An 18,728-nucleotide genomic window follows, 5' to 3' on the forward strand; every position below is an offset into this window, starting at 1 on the left:
CCAGTTCCGGCTCACATCTAAGTGGAAGGGGTGGGAAATGTTAAACAGAGACAGTAGGGGCGGACTAATTGCTAACATTGCTGGTAGTCTCAGCAACCACACCCTCATGCCGTATAGGGCGTGTATCATTCCTGCTTCTATTCCACGAGAAAACATTGCCGTTCCTAAAGTCCCTAAAATCTCTCTGCAACTTTTTTGTCTTATCCCATTGACAGCCCCTACAACTCTCAGCATCTTGTTGTGGGCCTGAACAAAAAACACACAAACTATGGTGGCCTTTGTGCAAGACCTTGTTTACTGCAAGAGTACCAGCCTTCTTTCTTTGAGGCAAACATGTCCTAAAACATGTTACCTGCATGGAACCTTACTAAACTGCACATAACTAAATGCCACAAACAAATCACAATAAACAGAAAAAAAATATCTTCATTGGGATAGTTCTACAGAGGAGCGCTGGAGCAGGCAAAACAATACTGAACTATGGGCAACAAATGGTACATTATCTGCAAAACGTAGCAACAAAGCTCTACAAAGGCAGATATGAGTTTTATGCAGCAAATGCTGTGATATTCCTGACCTGGAGAGAGAGAAGGAGATGAGCTCTGGAAGGCAGGCTAGATGTTCAGCCTTCTATGGTCGAATTCCCAGTAATAATGAATACTGCGACAGTGGCCTACACAGAAACATCTTTGGATTCTGGGAGAGAGGATCTACCCTTGAAAGTAGTCTAACTCTCAACCTAAGCACTTAAAAAACATCCTACAGTCCAGCACTTGCTTGGACCTAATAGCAAGCACTAATATACCCCGACACTTGATTGCCCAGCAGGGCAAGGCTCATTATTCACCCCTCACCATCCAAGCGACTAAGCCGCTCACCCTACTATTCAGGCATGACCAAAGGGCAATTTCAGGTATACTCTCCAGTCCAGCTGGTGAACCTGGGTGTCCTGAGGCAATGTTACAACTGCCTCATGTACACAGACAACCCTCTCCTCCTACCACAAAGCAATAACATATGCGAGAGATGCAATTATATAGCTAAATTGGAGGCTAAGCTCTCTCCACACAAGACTGGAACAGGCAGTCATGAGGGGAAGGTTAACACTTGCACCACACCTCCAGCCTTACACAGACATACTAAACCAGCATTGTCAAAAAATACACATAAATACACAAAATCATACTCGGAGGCTCTAAATAAAAACCTGCAAAAGCATCAGAGACCTCCAAAGCAGACACCCAAAAAACCTGCACCTCCCGTCACAAACCAGATAACACATAAAACACAAAATCAGTGTGCCGCACAATCACAGCCCTTAAGGCGAAATAACATACCTAACACACTAGTAATAGGCAACTCTATAGTCAGGCACACTGACATCCCACTCACTAGGCTGGACAAGATGAAGGTGCCTGTTGGGAGCCAGAATCCGCCACATAACACAAGCACTCAGGTCACTCCAGAACAAGTACAAATATGACTCTGTCATTGTTCATGTTGGTGTGAATGACCTGAGACGTACCTCCCTGGACTACATGAAGAGAGACATGGAAGAGCTCTCTAATCATGTAGCCCAGGCGGGTATGACCCTGACCAGCATCCTGCCCTCACTAAGAATGATACCGCAGTATAAAGAAAAAATGATCAACTTCAACAACTGGCTAAGCTTCTGGTGTCATTCAAAGAGGATCCATTGTCTGTCAGCCTGGGGCGACATGCTCGACAAGCCTCGTTGCTTCACAAGAGACGACTTGCACCTATCACCCCTAGGCTTTCGAATACTGGCCAAGGCTCTTGCTGCCCCCATAGTGCCTTTTTTAGGCAAGGCTCAAAAGTCAAACACACCTACGTAAACAGCACAAATAAAAAAATGGGGGTTATGCTACTCAATGCCAGGAGTTTAAATCTGAAAATGCACGTGCTCAAAGCACTCCTCAGTATGGAGAACGTCGACATCTGTGCAGTAACTGAAACCAGGTTCAAGGCTCCACAGAGCACCCCAGCACTACCGGGCTACAGCTCATACCACACACTTTGGCCACAGAACATGGACCGAAACACAAAAGGAAGGGGTGTATCCATATTCATCAAGGATACCGACACCTCCAGGTTAGTGGCGCAACATGATACCTCTGAGATCATCCATGTGCAACTACCATCGGGCAAATATGCAATGCAAATTGTGGCTTGCTACAGATCACCCTCCATGACCCAGGACCACCACTCCACCTTTCTGGAGACACTGGAAAACATGAAGGTCCCACCGAACACCCTGATATTGAGCGATTTTTATTACCCTACCATTAACTGGTCCAGCGCTTCCTGGAATTTATCAACTCAAATGCCCTGGATCAGCTGATAAACTCCCCTACCAGAGGTGAAAACATATTGGACCTGTTCATCAAAAACATGGGTGACAGGTGTTCCGCACTGGAGGTCAACCAGTCACTGGTTAGATCAGAACATAAACTAATCACTCTGGATGTCCACACCACACCACCACCCCCATGCAAGGAAACCACAGTGAAAAACTTTTCTATAGCAAACTTCACCTTATTTAAGACAGAGGTGGTAAGTTTCACAGCCCCCACGCTAAAGGATAACAGTGTCTAAGATGCAGAACCTTTACAAATGCACTCTATGAGCACCTACAAGGATGCATGGATCATGCCATCCCTAGCAAAACCAAGACTCACTCCCCTAAGAGAAGGAAACCAGCCTGATGGACCCCTGTCATAAACAGGCTATACAATAGAAGGAGGAAACCAGTTCAGAAAAAAAGCAAATCCCAAGAAGGAAAGACATCCCTGATCAGTATCAGTAAGAAACTAAGGTCCCTCATAAAATAATCCAAGGCTAACTTTGAAAGAAAAATAGCCAAGGATTCGAAAGATAACCACAAAGCCTTCTTTAGCTATGTTAAGAATCTAAGTGGCAACTCACAGATATGCTCTGAGCTAGTGCAAAATAGCACAAAATATACTGAACCTACTGATATTGCCAACATCCTGGCAGATAGATTCAGTGCAAACTTCACCCCCCTCTCACCCCCAAAAGGGCCCACAACAATACCGGAAAAGTGTAGTGTCCCGGAAATTACAGACGCACAGGTGAAAACAGCCGTTTCAAAAGCACAGCATCAATGGGGCCAGATGGTGTCCCAGGCTGCATCTTGCATGAACTACAGAACGACCTAACCCCCACCTACACACACTGTTCAGCCTCAGCCTCTCCACAGGCTATGTACCCATACAATGGCACACAGCAAGGGTTATTCCGCTCCAAAAAGGAGGGACCACAACTGATCCTGGTAACTATTGCCCCATAAGCCTGACTAGCTTGGTCTGCAAGGCTATGGAGTGCATCATCATGGAACTCATTAACAAAGACATTGGGAACCTCTAAACACTTGACCCAGCCCAGTTCGGCTTTGTTAAGGGCAGATCATGCCTACTACACATAGTTGACTTCTTCGAGGCAGTCACCAAGGCCATAGATAAGGGGAAGGCGGTTCACACAGTCTACCTTGACCTCACCAAGGCTTTTGACACCATTACCCCCCCCCGGGAATTATAGAAACACTCACCAGCCTGAACATAACCCCCTACGTCACGAGATGGGTTGCCAACTGGCTTACAGACGGAACTCACACGGCAAGAATAGCGGGCTCCAGGTCCGACTCTAAACCAGTCACAAGTGGTGTCCCACAAGGCTCGGTCCTGGGACCCCTACTGTTAGGCATATACTTCTCAGAAGTACAGACAAACACAGGAGGACTATGGCTAACCAATTTTGCTGATGACTGCAAACTGGGAGCCATAACTGACTCTCTGGCTGACACGGACATTCTCCAAAAGGGCCTTACTGATACGGACACCTGGTATCAAAGTCATGGTCTCAAGCTAAATGCCAAAAAATGCATAGTCATCCCGTTTGGGAAAAAACAAAACACCCATGAATTACCACATAGGTGGCAGCCCCCTTAATACAGAAGAGGTAATAACAGATCAGGGGATCCAGGTAGATAGTAATCTCTCCTTTCACAATCATATTGCCAAAGTAGTTAGGAAATCCTTCTGTGTGGCCCATCTAATTACTAAAGGGTTCACATCTAGAAATAAAGAGGTTATAGTGCCCTTCTACTCGTCACTCATCAGACCCATCATAGAGTACAATGCCCCATTTGGGATGTACCTCACAAGACACTTCCAACAGCTGGAAAGACCACAAAAGTACCTCAAAAAGAGGATTACTGGCCTCAAACATATGTCCTATGCAGCCCGACTGGAAAAACTCCGGCTGTACTCAGTGCCATATCGCTTACTCAGAGGTGATCTCTGCCTGACTTACAAAGCCATGTCCAACTCAGAATTGATGGACAAGCTCCACCTAAAGAAATCCAAGTCACTGCGAGCCACTCGCTCTAGTGAGCTAAACTTCACCACAACAATAAATAGAACATGCTGGAGGGATAGATTCCTGTCACAGAGACTCCTCATGCTTTGGAACAAAATTCCTAACTACATTAGGCAGAGCCCCTCACTAACACTCTTCAAGAGAAACCTTGACGAGTGGATGTGTAACAGAAAATACACCCCTGGGATCACTTCATTGGCTCTTCTTGACAGAGGCTCAGTTAATTAATCAATGGGGCAATGAAAGCTGACACACTCTGGCTAAGCTTATAAATGCCCTCAGGCAGATAGCCTAGTACCTACCTATGAACCTATGAATACCGCAGTAGTGACTTACACAAAAATATCTCTGCATTCTAGACGTGAATACTGCAACAGTGACCTACACAAAAAAAAAAAATCTTTAAATTCTAGGAGCATACATGCATCCCTTAACTCTAAGGCACAGGCCAAAGACATCTGAGCACCTGAAGGTGCAATAACTTACGAATTTATGAAAACTCGAGACACTAAACAGGAAGATGTAATCAAGTGTCCACACTACCGCCAAACCCTCCTTAAAGTAAGATCAGGAGGTTATTACACATGATAGTTCTAATGAGAATGTTAGAAATTGTCAGTAAAAGCATTCAGCTCAGCTATTACCCCCCACAGTGGCCAAAATGAAAATGAGAAATTTAAAAAGGAACAAATTTTCCTGAAAAGTTATAATTTTATAACAAAAACAAAGCAGTTTTGACAATATATTATTATACCACTGGTTTAATCCAAATATGAAACTTTAACTACCAAAACATCCTCATCTCCTGTCTGACTATACAGGTACTAAATACTGCTGCTCAATGACTATACTGGTACTAAATACTGCTGCTCAATGACTATACCGGTACTAAATACTGCTGCTCAGTGACTATACAGGTACTAAATACTGCTGCTCAGTGACTATACTGGTACTAAATACTGCTGCTCAATGACTATACCGGTACTAAATACTGCTGCTCAGTGACTATACCGGTACTAAATACTGCTGCTCAGTGACTATACTGGTACTAAATACTGCTGCTCAGTGACTATACAGGTACTAAATACTGCTGCTCAGTTACTATACTGGTACTAAATACTGCTGCTCAGTGACTATACAGGTACTAAATACTGCTGCTCAGTGACTATACTGGTACTAAATACTGCTGCTCGGTGACTACACTGGTACTAAATACTACTGCTCAGTGACTATACAGGTACTAAATACTGCTGCTCAGTGACTATACTGGTACTAAATACTGCTGCTCAGTGACTATACGGTACTAAATACTGCTGCTCAGTGACTATACAGGTACTAAATACTGCTGCTCAGTGACTATACTGGTACTAAATACTGCTGCTCAGTGACTATATGGTACTAAATACTGCTGTTCAGTGACTATACAAGTACTAAATACTGCTGCTCAGTGACTATACAGGTATAAATACTGCTGCTCAGTGACTATACTGGTACTAAATACTGCTGCTCAGTGACTATACAGGTACTAAATACTGCTGCTCAGTGACTATACTGGTACTAAATACTGCTGCTCAGTGACTATACAGGTACTAAATACTGCTGCTCAGTTACTATACTGGTACTAAATACTGCTGCTCAGTGACTATACGGTACTAAATACTGCTGCTCAGTGACTATACAGGTATTAATACTGTTGCTCAGTGACTATACTGGTACTAAATACTGCTGCTCAGTGACAATACTGGTACTAAATACTGCTGCTCAGTGACTATACAGGTACTAAATACTGCTGCTCAATGACTATACCGGTACTAAATACTGCTGCTCAGTGACTATACAGGTACTAAATACTGCTGCTCAGTGACTATACAGGTACTAAATACTGCTGCTCAGTGACTATATGGTACTAAATACTGCTGCTCAGTGACTATACAGGTATTAAATACTGCTGCTCAATGACTATACTGGTACTGAATACTGCTGCTCAGTGACTATACCAGTACTAAATACAGCTGCTCAGTGACTATAGAGGTACTAAGTACTGCTGCTCAGTGACTACACCGGTACTAAATACTGCTGCTCGGTGACTATACCGGTACTAAATACTGCTACTCGGTGACTATAGAGGTACTAAGTACTGCTGCTCAGTGACTATACTGGTACTAAATACTGCTGCTCAGTGACTATACAGGTACTAAATACTGCTGCTCAGTGACTATACAGGTACTAAATACTGCTGCTCAGTGACTATACTGGTACTAAATACTGCTGCTCAGTGACTATACTGGTACTAAATACTGCTGCTCAGTTACTATACTGGTACTAAATACTGCTGCTCAATGACTATACCGGTACTAAATACTGCTGCTCAGTGACTATACTGGTACTAAATACTGCTGCTCAGTGACTATACGGTACTAAATACTGCTGCTCAGTGACTATACAGGTACTAAATACTGCTGCTCAGTGACTATACAGGTACTAAATACTGCTGCTCAATGACTATACCGGTACTAAATATTGCTGCTCAATGACTATACCGGTACTAAATACTGCTGCTCAGTGACTATACAGGTACTAAATACTGCTGCTCAGTGACTATACGGTACTAAATACTGCTGCTCAGTGACTATACAGGTATTAAATACTGCTGCTCAATGACTATACTGGTACTGAATAGTGCTGCTCAGTGACTATACCAGTATTAAATACAGCTGCTCAGTGACTATAGAGGTACTAAGTACTGCTGCTCAGTGACTACACCGGTACTAAATACTGCTGCTCGGTGACTATACCGGTACTAAATACTGCTACTCGGTGACTATAGAGGTACTAAGTACTGCTGCTCAGTGACTATACTGGTACTACATACTGCTGCTCAGTGACTATACAAGTACTAAATACTGCTGCTCAGTCACTATACCGGTACTAAATACTGCTGCTCAGTGACTATACAGGTATTAATACTGCTGCTCAGTGACTATACAGGTACTAAATACTGCTGCTCAATGTATACCGGTACTAAATACTGCTGCTCAGTGACTATAGAGGTACTAAGTACTGCTGCTCAGTGACTACACCGGTACTAAATACTGTTGCTCAGTGTTCGGTCTTGACTAAAGCCAGGCATTAAATTTAAAGAAAGATTATTTGTTCCAAACTGTTATTCCTGAGAAGCTCACACAATCAAAAGTGAAACATACGTGCATGGAAGTGGCTCAAAGTCAAACACTACAGTATAACGGACTTAAAACATTTCTGTTCTGTTAACACTACAGTATAACGGACTTAAAACATTTCTGTTCTGTTAACACTACAGTATAACGGACTTAAAACATTTCTGTTCTGTTAACACTACAGTATAACGGACTTAAAACATTTCTGTTCTGTTACTTACAAAGTTCTTCAGTTCTGCAAAGGTGCTGGAGGTACAGTTAAACAAATTTGGAGGAAGCCAACCCTTGTGTTCGTCACAATGCCGAATAGCAGTACCTGGGGGTGGGGGGAAAACAAATCAGTAATAAAGTAACAGACACTTACTCTAACGTTACTGCATCAATTAAGGTTGGTAACCTGCATTAGGCAACAAACTTGAGATCAAACATTATGTCCAACACAAGCAAGTACATATTTGAAGAAAAAATGATGTTCACATGTAACTGTTACTGTGAAAACAATGAAACCGTACAGGACCATAATACATTTTCAAACGAAAACTAAAAAGCTACACTCAGAGATACAGGGTACGTAGTGTAATGACCAGTATAGCAAAGGAAGTAAGAACACCTGGGTAGATGTCAGAGTAACAACTGCTCAAGGTAGTACCACCATATTTGGGCCAGTGACACCTGTGACATGGCAACATGTTAAGGAAGAAATGCAAAGGAACTGCATTGTGTGAGTAGACAGCAAAGTATTTAAAAGTATGAACATGGTTTCAGTGACTGCAAATATATTAAGTAAAAGTAATACAGATGAATGGAATCAGGACAAAATAAATGTACTCACAGCAAAACAATGCTCTTACAGTAACTATGACATACTTAAGGAATGTCTTCAGGAGGACATAGGTAACAACAAAGTAAGATACAGAATGACTGAAGAAACAATTAAAAACAAAGAATACATTCAAAATAATAAAATATGCAACACAGGAATGGTGCAAGTGTCTGGCACAGAGGATAATACAGACTTTGCCAAAGGTGGTTTCAGCAAGCATAAAAAAAAAATGAAAAAAATGTTTGCAAAAAACTACCTTCAATAAAGATCTGAGGAAACCCTGTTAAAATGCAAGAAATATATTTATCCACCACTACGGGGTACATGACAGTAGGGAGACCACATCTCTATACACTAATACTTGGGTATATGACAGCAGGGAAACGGATCTGTAGACTGTGCTGCTAGAGTATACAACAGTAGGGAAACGGATCTGTAAGCAATAGTGCTAGGGTATATGACAGTAGAGAAATGGATCTGTAGACACTAATGCCAGGGTATACAACAGTAGGGAAACTGACCTTTTTGTCCACCCTTTTCTCAGTCCTTCCCTGCCTCCCTTCCCACACAACATCCTGCTCTTGGTCTTCCAAATAAAGCAAATCAGCCATTCAGTACCTCTTCTTAAAGCTACTTGGAGGATTCCAACTGTATGTCCCCAGCCCATACACTGCATGCCATATACTCCTGTCCAGTAGGTGGCAGCAGTACAGTCAGCCATACTGCCTCCCTTCCACAAAGATAAGGATGTGGATCACTCCCCAACTCCATCATCTCTCTGCTCCAGAGAGGCATCTGCTTTTTAACACTGGTACAAGTTAATTTTTTTAATGTTTTCCATAATCATGAGCTAATGCTGCAGTCAGGTACTGAGAACCGTATTATTATCTCCTAGAGTTACAGTTACTCTACATTTTAAGCTTTGGTCCACTTTGCCAATAATGCTTCATTTCTGACTGGCTGGCTGTGGTTAATATTTTTTCTTTTTCTTTTACTTTAGTTTGTTTTCATTATACTGTTGTTTCATTTCATTCCTATGGTGTTGATTTATGCGCATGCCGCATGTAGTAGTTTTCATGAGACTGTGAGTATAGTTTTTGATTGTGTACAATGTGAAGTTTGCGTTTTTTCTTTCCTTTTTTTTGTGACTGAGTGATGAACACAAATGTCTATACTCTGTGTCAGACAAATATTTTTATCATACCCAGTTGTAAGAGTCCGTTATTAGGATACTAGAGAGTGCACGAGCATATACACACACACACACACACACACACACACACACACACACACACACACACACACGCACACACGCACACACACGCACACACACACATCATAGTACACACATATGATGAAAATACAGAATGCAAAACACACTGAAACTCAACTCATTGGGAAGTTTGACTGCCTAACCCACAGAAAATAACTAAACAAAGCTCACACACAATACAAAACAACAATCAGAGCACAGCATACATACAAACACCATAGTAAACCACACAAACCATTAAAAACACTTAATGTCCACACACACTCACACAACTAAAATTCAACCTTAATGCTTTAAATGGGGGATCTGTTCCCATCCCCTTAACTATATACTGACTCTGCAGTCACACAACTGCGATCAAAGGCAAATGTGAAATTACTGTCAATCTTCAGAGAGATAATATTTCATTTACATGAAGTCCCCTCTCCTACTGCTTAAAATTTTTAGCAATGCATGTTCCTGCATGTCAGAAGTTTGCTTCTCTGCAGCAGTGGCCCCTAGTATGTTTTCAAAGACAGATGTGACAGTTCGTTTAGAGATCAGCAGCTGTACAGGAAACACAGACCAGTTCTCTGTGAAAAAACAAACCGTCTTACATGTTTGCTCTTCTAAAAAACAGGCATTCACTGAACAATGCTGATAGTAACTGTGAACGGGTCTATATCACATAATCAAAGAATCATTTCAGTGAATACCTTTTTGTCAAACTCTTTTCATCGAAGCACCTATTCTCCAAAGTCTTCAATTATCAAAGTTTATTTTATCAAAAAACACCCGGAACATAATATCCGCAGTAGCAAGTCCTGCCTAAACCCTGCCCACCATTTAACATTCGGTGAAAGTTAAATAAATATTCATACCAATGGCGGTATGAATATTCATAATCTATTCCTAGTTTACCCCTTTTATCAACATAGTGCAATTTTGGAGTTGGTTTATTTAATTTGCGGGGGTGTCTGGAGGTGCAGGGGGGTGCAGCCCCCTTGCAAAAGTGAAGGTATTTTATAAAATACACTACAGTAATAAACTTATTTTTAATGTTTTAAACATAAGCTTTACCAGTAAAATGGTTCTGGGTTCCCCAGTTGCTCAGTTAAGTCAAATGTAAGATATTTTCAAGGTGGCCAACAAGATGACTTTAACTAAATATTATTCAATAACAGACCATTTGACAAATAAATCTTCAATACTGTCTCTAAAGCCAAGAACACTGCATTGATGTCCAAGACAATAACTCAGGATGTCTTCTAAATATCATGAAACAAGACCTATCAGGCCCTCTGGAATCACTATTTAACCATAGACTCCAAACAGGATTCGTGCCTCGTGACTGGAGAACAGCAACAATCATCCCTGTGTACAAACGTGGTCCATCTACCAACCTTGGAAGCTACAGACCGATAAGCCTCACTAATCTCATATGCAGAGTCATGGAAAGAATTACCATAGAAATAATCAATTATGACACAAAAAACCTCCAGAAACTGGACCCAACCCAAAGTGGTTTTGTCAAGAGAAAAGTCATGTCTACTCAACTTGGTAGACTTCCTTGAGGGGGTCACCAAAGCAGTGGATGAGGGCAAAACAATTCACATTGCCTACCTTGACCTGGCTAAGGCATTTGACACAATAACCCACTCAGGCATTGTCGATGATTTCAAGAGCTTAGATATACTGTAAACCCTTGTGTGACCTGGTGGATAGCCAGCTGGCTCATAGACAATACTCAGCAAGTTATAACTGGGGAGTCCACCTCTACAAATAGGCCAGTCACAAGAGGAGTGCCCCAGGAACCGGTCCTAGGACCACTTTTTTTTTGGCATTTACTTCTCTGAAGTCAAGGGCAATATTAAGGGCCTCTGGTTGACCAAATTCACTCATGACTGCAAATTAGGAACCATCATAGAACCCTCAACTGACACTCACGTTCTCCCTGAAGGGACTAAATCTAAATCTCAGGAAGTCATCCACCCCTGCTAAGTATCCTCCTCTACCTTACGGGATATAACAAATCTTTTTGCTTTATATACAGTGCTCCACACTCTTGTTACAGGTTTAATGTGGATCTGTTTCTGATATACAGATTTTAGGGAGTTCATCTATTATTGACAACACAGCCGAAAGAGACAACCCGGTAGTCAGGGACCTGGACACAGTAATCTAGCTTTGATCATCGTATGTCTGTCAGTAGTCAGGGACCTGCACACAGTAATCTAGCTTTGATCATCGTACGTCTGTCAGTAGTCAGGGACCTGGACACAGTAATCTAGCTATGATCATCGTATGTCTGACAGTAGTCAGGGACCTGGACACAGTAATCTAGCTTTGATCATCGTATGTCTGTCAGTAGTCAGGGACCTGGACACAGTAATCTAGCTTTGATCATCGTACATCTGTCAGTAGTCAGGGACCTGGACACAGTAATCTAGCTTTGATCATCGTACGTCTGTCAGTAGTCAGGGACCTGCACACAGTAATCTAGCTTTGATCATCGTACGTCTGTCAGTAGTCAGGGACCTGGACACAGTAATCTAGCTTTGATCATCGTACGTCTATCAGTAGTCAGGGACCTGCACACAGTAATCTAGCTTTGATCATCGTATGTCTGTCAGTAGTCAGGGACCTGCACACAGTAATCTAGCTTTGATCATCGTATGTCTGTCAGTAGTCAGGGACCTGGACACAGTAATCTAGCTTTGATCATCGTATGTCTGTCAGTAGTCAGGGACCTGCACACAGTAATCTAGCTTTGATCATCGTATGTCTGTCAGTAGTCAGGGACCTGCACACAGTAATCTAGCTTTGATCATCGTATGTCTGTCAGTAGTCAGGGACCTGGACACAGTAATCTAGCTTTGATCATCGTACGTCTGTCAGTAGTCAAGGACCTGCACACAGTAATCTAGCTTTGATCATCGTATGTCTGTCAGTAGTCAGGGACCTGGACACAGTAATCTAGCTTTGATCATCGTACGTCTGTCAGTAGTCAGGGACCTGGACACAGTAATCTAGCTTTGATCATCGTATGTCTGTCAGTAGTCAGGGACCTGGACACAGTAATCTAGCTTTGATCATCGTACGTCTGTCAGTAGTCAGGGACCTGGACACAGTAATCTAGCTTTGATCATCGTATGTCTGTCAGTAGTCAGGGACCTGGACACAGTAATCTAGCTTTGATCATCGTACGTCTGTCAGTAGTCAGGGACCTGCACACAGTAATCTAGCTTTGATCATCGTACGTCTGTCAGTAGTCAGGGACCTGGACACAGTAATCTAGCTTTGATCATCGTGATGTCTGTCAGTAGTCAGGACCTGGACACAGTAATCTAGCTTTGATCATCGTACGTCTGTCAGTAGTCAGGGACCTGGACACAGTAATCTAGCTTTGATCATCGTACGTCTGTCAGTAGTCAGGGACCTGGACACAGTAATCTAGCTTTGATCATCGTGATGTCTGTCAGTAGTCAGGACCTGGACACAGTAATCTAGCTTTGATCATCGTGACGTCTGTCAGTAGTCAGGGACCTGGACACAGTAATCTAGCTTTGATCATCGTACGTCTGTCAGTAGTCAGGGACCTGCACACAGTAATCTAGCTTTGATCATCGTACGTCTGTCAGTAGTCAGGGACCTGGACACAGTAATCTAGCTTTGATCATCGTATGTCTGTCAGTAGTCAGGGACCTGGACACAGTAATCTAGCTTTGATCATCGCATGTCTGTCAGTAGTCAGGGACCTGGACACAGTAATCTAGCTTTGATCATCGTACGCCTGTCAGTAGTCAGGGACCTGGACACAGTAATCTAGATTTGATCATCGTACGTCTGTCAGTAGTCAGGGACCTGGACACAGTAATCTAGCTTTGATCATCGTACGTCTGTCAGTAGTCAGGGACCTGCACACAGTAATCTAGCTTTGATCATCGTATGTCTGTCAGTAGTCAGAGACCTGGACACAGTAATCTAGCTTTGATCATCGTACGTCTGTCAGTAGTCAGGGACCTGCACACAGTAATCTAGCTTTGATCATCGTACGTCTGTCAGTAGTCAGGGACCTGCACACAGTAATCTAGCTTTGATCATCGTATGTCTGTCAGTAGTCAGGGACCTGGACACAGTAATCTAGCTTTGATCATCGTACGTCTGTCAGTAGTCAGGGACCTGCACACAGTAATCTAGCTTTGATCATCGTATGTCTGTCAGTAGTCAGAGACCTGGACACAGTAATCTAGCTTTGATCATCGTACGTCTGTCAGTAGTCAGGGACCTGCACACAGTAATCTAGCTTTGATCATCGTACGTCTGTCAGTAGTCAGGGACCTGCACACAGTAATCTAGCTTTGATCATCGTATGTCTGTCAGTAGTCAGGGACCTGGACACAGTAATCTAGCTTTGATCATCGTACGTCTGTCAGTAGTCAGGGACCTGGACACAGTAATCTAGCTTTGATCATCGTACGTCTGTCAGTAGTCAGGGACCTGGACACAGTAATCTAGCTTTGATCATCGTGCGCCTGTCAGTAGTCAGGACCTGGACACAGTAATCTAGCTTTGATCATCGTGATGTCTGTCAGTAGTCAGGGACCTGGACACAGTAATCTAGCTTTGATCATCGTATGTCTGTCAGTAGTCAGGGACCTGGACACAGTAATCTAGCTTTGATCATCGTATGTCTGTCAGTAGTCAGGGACCTGGACACAGTAATCTAGCTTTGATCATCGTACGTCTGTCAGTAGTCAAGGACCTGGACACAGTAATCTAGCTTTGATCATCGTACGTCTGTCAGTAGTCAGGGACCTGCACACAGTAATCTAGCTTTGATCATCGTATGTCTGTCAGTAGTCAGGGACCTGGACACAGTAATCTAACTTTGATCATCGTACGTCTGTCAGTAGTCAGGGACCTGGACACAGTAATCTAGCTTTGATCATCGTACGTCTGTCTACAGTAGTGAGAAAATCATTCTATGTTGTGCAACTTATAAACAAAGGCATGACATCTAAGTCCAAGGAAGTCATTGTTCATTTGTATTCGACATTCAACAGATCTATCATTGAGTACAATGTCCCTTTTGGTATGTACCTAACCAGGCACATCCAACAATTGAAACATCCATAGAGGTTCCTCACTAAAGGAATACAGGGCAAAAGTAACATGTCTTCTGCAGACTGCCTCAAGGCCCTGTATTCTGTCTCCTACCGGCTATTGAGGGGATAGCTTTGCCTGGAGAACAAGGCATTGTCAGACCCCACCCTGATGGGCCTCCTGCATATATGCAAAACAAACACCATCAAAATTACCCCTTGTAAAGACTTAAACCTTGCCTGTGATATAAACAGGACCTGCTGGACAGACAGGTATGTATCCCAGAGACTACCCCTTCTCCAGAACAGGCTCCCCATGCATGTGAAGCAGAGTTCCTCCCTAACCCAATTCATGTGTAATGGACAATAGGACAGGGAACAGGAAATTCATCCTGGTTTGGCACCTATATCTGTAATGGACACAGACAGCCTGTAAATGTTTCATCTCCCAGGCCCCTGCTTGTAAATGTTTCATCTCCCAAGTCCCTGCTTACACTTATCGGGGTACTAGAACTTGTCAGGGATTTGGGATGCATGGCTAGGCTTAAAAAGCCCATTGCGGCCTAGTAAGTGCCTATGAACCTTTTCCTAGTCATTAGTCATAGTGAGCCCCCATCATTATTGCTGCCGATTTTGACTATATAGTGTTAATCTCATCCGCGGAGGAGTTTTCCAATTTTCCATTTTATTTTCTTTACAAGAAATTGAGTCCTTAACCTCCAGAATGGCTCTTCTCACAATGGTATGCTGCACACAACAATATACCCTTGAGCTGCACTATATTTCCTTAGCTATAACTACCTGATTAACGACTGCACTCTTTTAACCTTGACACAGGCTCTGTACCTGTCAGTGATGCGGATCTATATTACCTGAAGCCTGTGTAGCCCTTGCCACTTTACTGCAGCCTATGGTTAATTGCAGAGCTATCCGCTTTGCTTGGTTGTGGAGGGTCTGTGATGTCACCTGTACTGCACCCCCTGCCACTACCCTACACATTCCTTAGGAGCACAGCATATTGTCAGCTGTTCTCTAAACAGTTAAGTCCCAGATCAGGGTTCATTTCCAGTGATTTCCTCCTCTACTTTACAGAATATAACATAACTTTTTTTGTTTTGTAGACAGCACTTCACATACTTGTAACAGGTTTAATGTGGATCTGTTTCTAATATGCAGATTTTAGGGACTTCATCCACTGAGAAGTCTCCCCCTTCTCGTAATATTAACAATAATATTAAATAGCTGGTAGGACAAGTCTATCAATACCCTTGTGGGGCATTTTAAGGTCAGTCAATCTTTTGTTCAACTTTCCTTTGAAAATACTACCTTTAGATATTTTCTTATAAGCTTGGGATTCCATTATGTGGGTCACAGAACTTGGCCCGGTCTTATTACATGTGAAAATTATGTACTTACTTTAATGACAGTTGTGTAGGACCAGGTCTTCCTCTTATGAACTACACACCTTCCCCTGTCAGACGGCCTTTTCTTTTCCTTTCTTGGTTTTTGTCTCACTTACTCTGCCTTAGTATGGGCATACAGAAAGGAGGACCGGGAACCTTTGGTGCACAGGATTATGGGTAAGGGGAGGAGTTAGGTAGCCAGTGAACATTTTATATGCTCAGCTGACCAAGTCTTGATGGACTTGAATCTTACGGGTAGAGGAGGAGGGGCTATATCCTACACATCTATCATTATGGTCAGTACATAAACATCTGTTTCTCTTTGCAGGTATGCTTTATCTCAGTCTGTCAGCAGTTTTCAAATACATCTGCCTTTTTAGGAAAAAATAACTTACCAAATGATCCCTTTGGGCAGGGAACTGCAGCAGGAAGTCCAAACTTGGTCCTTGGCCACCAGATTTCCATTTCAATTGCCCGAGGACAGCTATCATAGATTACTAATTAACAGAAAGACCAAAAAAATATTAAAGCCTCAAAGAAAAGTATTTTACAATCAAAGAACAAGTAACGAATACTCATCATCTCATTAGGTAATAAACAGAAAGATACTCTAAAACTGGCAGTTAACTAAATGGACATACCTCATAAAGCTCAACAACATCTGCAAAACATTCCTACATTAATTTTTAGAAAACAGCTGTACATGCAGATTATGTCACTTCACCTTCTGGCATCATCCCATAACTGGCATGGTGCTAGCTGATTCATCAGAATCATCGATCCCTGAACTTTTGTTGGTATTAAACCTTCATGTTCGTAAGCATTGCTGGCCACCTGTAAACACGCATCTTTGAAATGGCAATGACTAGATCGTACTGACTATACCAGCATTCCCTAAGAACCTGAAAATGAACTGCTTCACTTTTGAACTTATGTACATAACATAAAGTAATATGTAAAATACATACACAAGAAAAAAAAAAACAGCACTTTATACACCTGTTTTATTACCTTTCTTAGACACAACACAGGCTACTTGGAGCAGCACATGCAGTGAATGAGAACACCTTTACAAGAGGCCTCACTGACCAGATTATATATACAGTCATGCAAACCTTTGTGGCCTATATATAAAGCATTCAGAGTGAACTTAAAAGAAATGCACTTTAACAACACATCTGTTGTTTTATAACTACAGCTTGAAAAAAAAATTAAAGCACAAGTTCTTACACTTTTAACACAGATAAAGTACAGTTTTGTACCTACCATAAATGTAGATGTTCGAAGATCCACATTGCTGCAGTCCTTACATATGGGTAGTCCGCTGTCCTCGGTCGGCCCGAATACCAAAGTATTAGGCTGACGTCGGTCATGGCGCTCAGAACTGACATCAGAGTGTCAGGGTACAAAAGCGCATGACCGACGTCATATCCTCAGTCTTTTCTTGCCCCAGATGTCAGAAGGCCCTAAAAGAAAGGCCACAGCCCAAAAACAGGATACCTCCCAAAAACCTGCCCAACAACAACCATCACCCAAACCATATAACCATGCCAAACTACAGCGGGGAAGGAGGGAGGGTAAATTGGACTGCAGCAATGTGGATCTTCGAACATCTACATTTATGGTAGGTACAAAACTGTACTATGTTCTTCATCTCACATTGCTGCAGTCCTTACATATGGGTAGAATCCCAAAGCAGAGGTAAAGGGAGGATGGCAAAATCATAAAGCATTAGGGGCTGCTAAAATGCCCTGTAATACTGCAGTGGCAAATCCAGCCCTAGACTTAGAATAAAGAGGAAGGTGGTAATGTTTAAAAAAAGTATGTACTGAACTCCAAGTGGCTGCTTCCAAAATATCCTTTGTAGCTACCCCTCTTAGAAAGGCAGTAGAAGTGGCAGTAGCTCTAGTGGAATGAGGTCTGATTCCAGCCGGAATCTCCTTACCATGATGGGAATAACAGAAAGAAATACAAAAACCAATCCACTTAGAAATAGTTTGTTTTGACACAGGTTTTCCCTGAGAACCCAAAGCAAAAGAAACAAACAACTGTTGAGACTGCCTGAACCCCTTGGTTCTGCTCAAATAATAACGCAACTGCCTGTGAATATCCAAAGTATGCAAAATCTTCTCCCCTTTATTTTGGGGGTTTGCATAGAAAGTAGGCAAATGAATAAGTTTGGTTCAAGGCCACACTAGAAACCACTTTAGGCATAAAGGAAGGATTAGTACGCAAAGATACCCTATCCTTATGGAAAATCAGGAAAGGTTCCACTGCCATAAGGGCCTGTAATTCAGAAACCCTTCTTGCAGAGGTAATGGCCAACAAAAAAGCAGTCTTCCATGATAAATACTTTAACTCGGCAGTAGCTGCAGGCTCAAAAGGTTGTAGAGTAAGTTTTTCCAACACAAAATTGAGATCCCAAGCAGGAGTAGGAGCTCTACGGGGGTCTTATGTTCTTTGCCCTCTAAGAAATTGCTTAAACAAAGGATGAGAAAATAAAGGAGGGTCACAGTCATAGTGAGCAGAAATGGCTGCAGCATGAACCTT

At 42.4% G+C, this 18,728-nt stretch overlaps 1 protein-coding gene across 2 annotated transcripts in view; it reads right to left on the bottom strand.

The window, feature by feature from the left end:
• CELSR2 (cadherin EGF LAG seven-pass G-type receptor 2) overlaps positions 1-18,728 on the bottom strand; it is a 1,401,203-nt gene that overhangs the window by 357,803 nt on the left and 1,024,672 nt on the right. For both annotated transcript variants that reach the window (XM_044076472.1, XM_044076471.1), the window contains exons 16-17: positions 16,574-16,675; positions 7,817-7,911 (exon numbers count right to left, since the gene is read on the bottom strand). In XM_044076472.1, the coding sequence (XP_043932407.1) occupies positions 7,817-7,911; positions 16,574-16,675 (197 nt within the window). The remainder of the gene's footprint in view (positions 1-7,816; positions 7,912-16,573; positions 16,676-18,728) is intronic.

Source organism: Protopterus annectens, chromosome 7.part0 (genome assembly GCF_019279795.1).
Source record: "Protopterus annectens isolate FY-2018-M chromosome 7.part0, PAN1.0, whole genome shotgun sequence".
Taxonomy (NCBI): Eukaryota; Metazoa; Chordata; order Ceratodontiformes; family Protopteridae; genus Protopterus; species Protopterus annectens.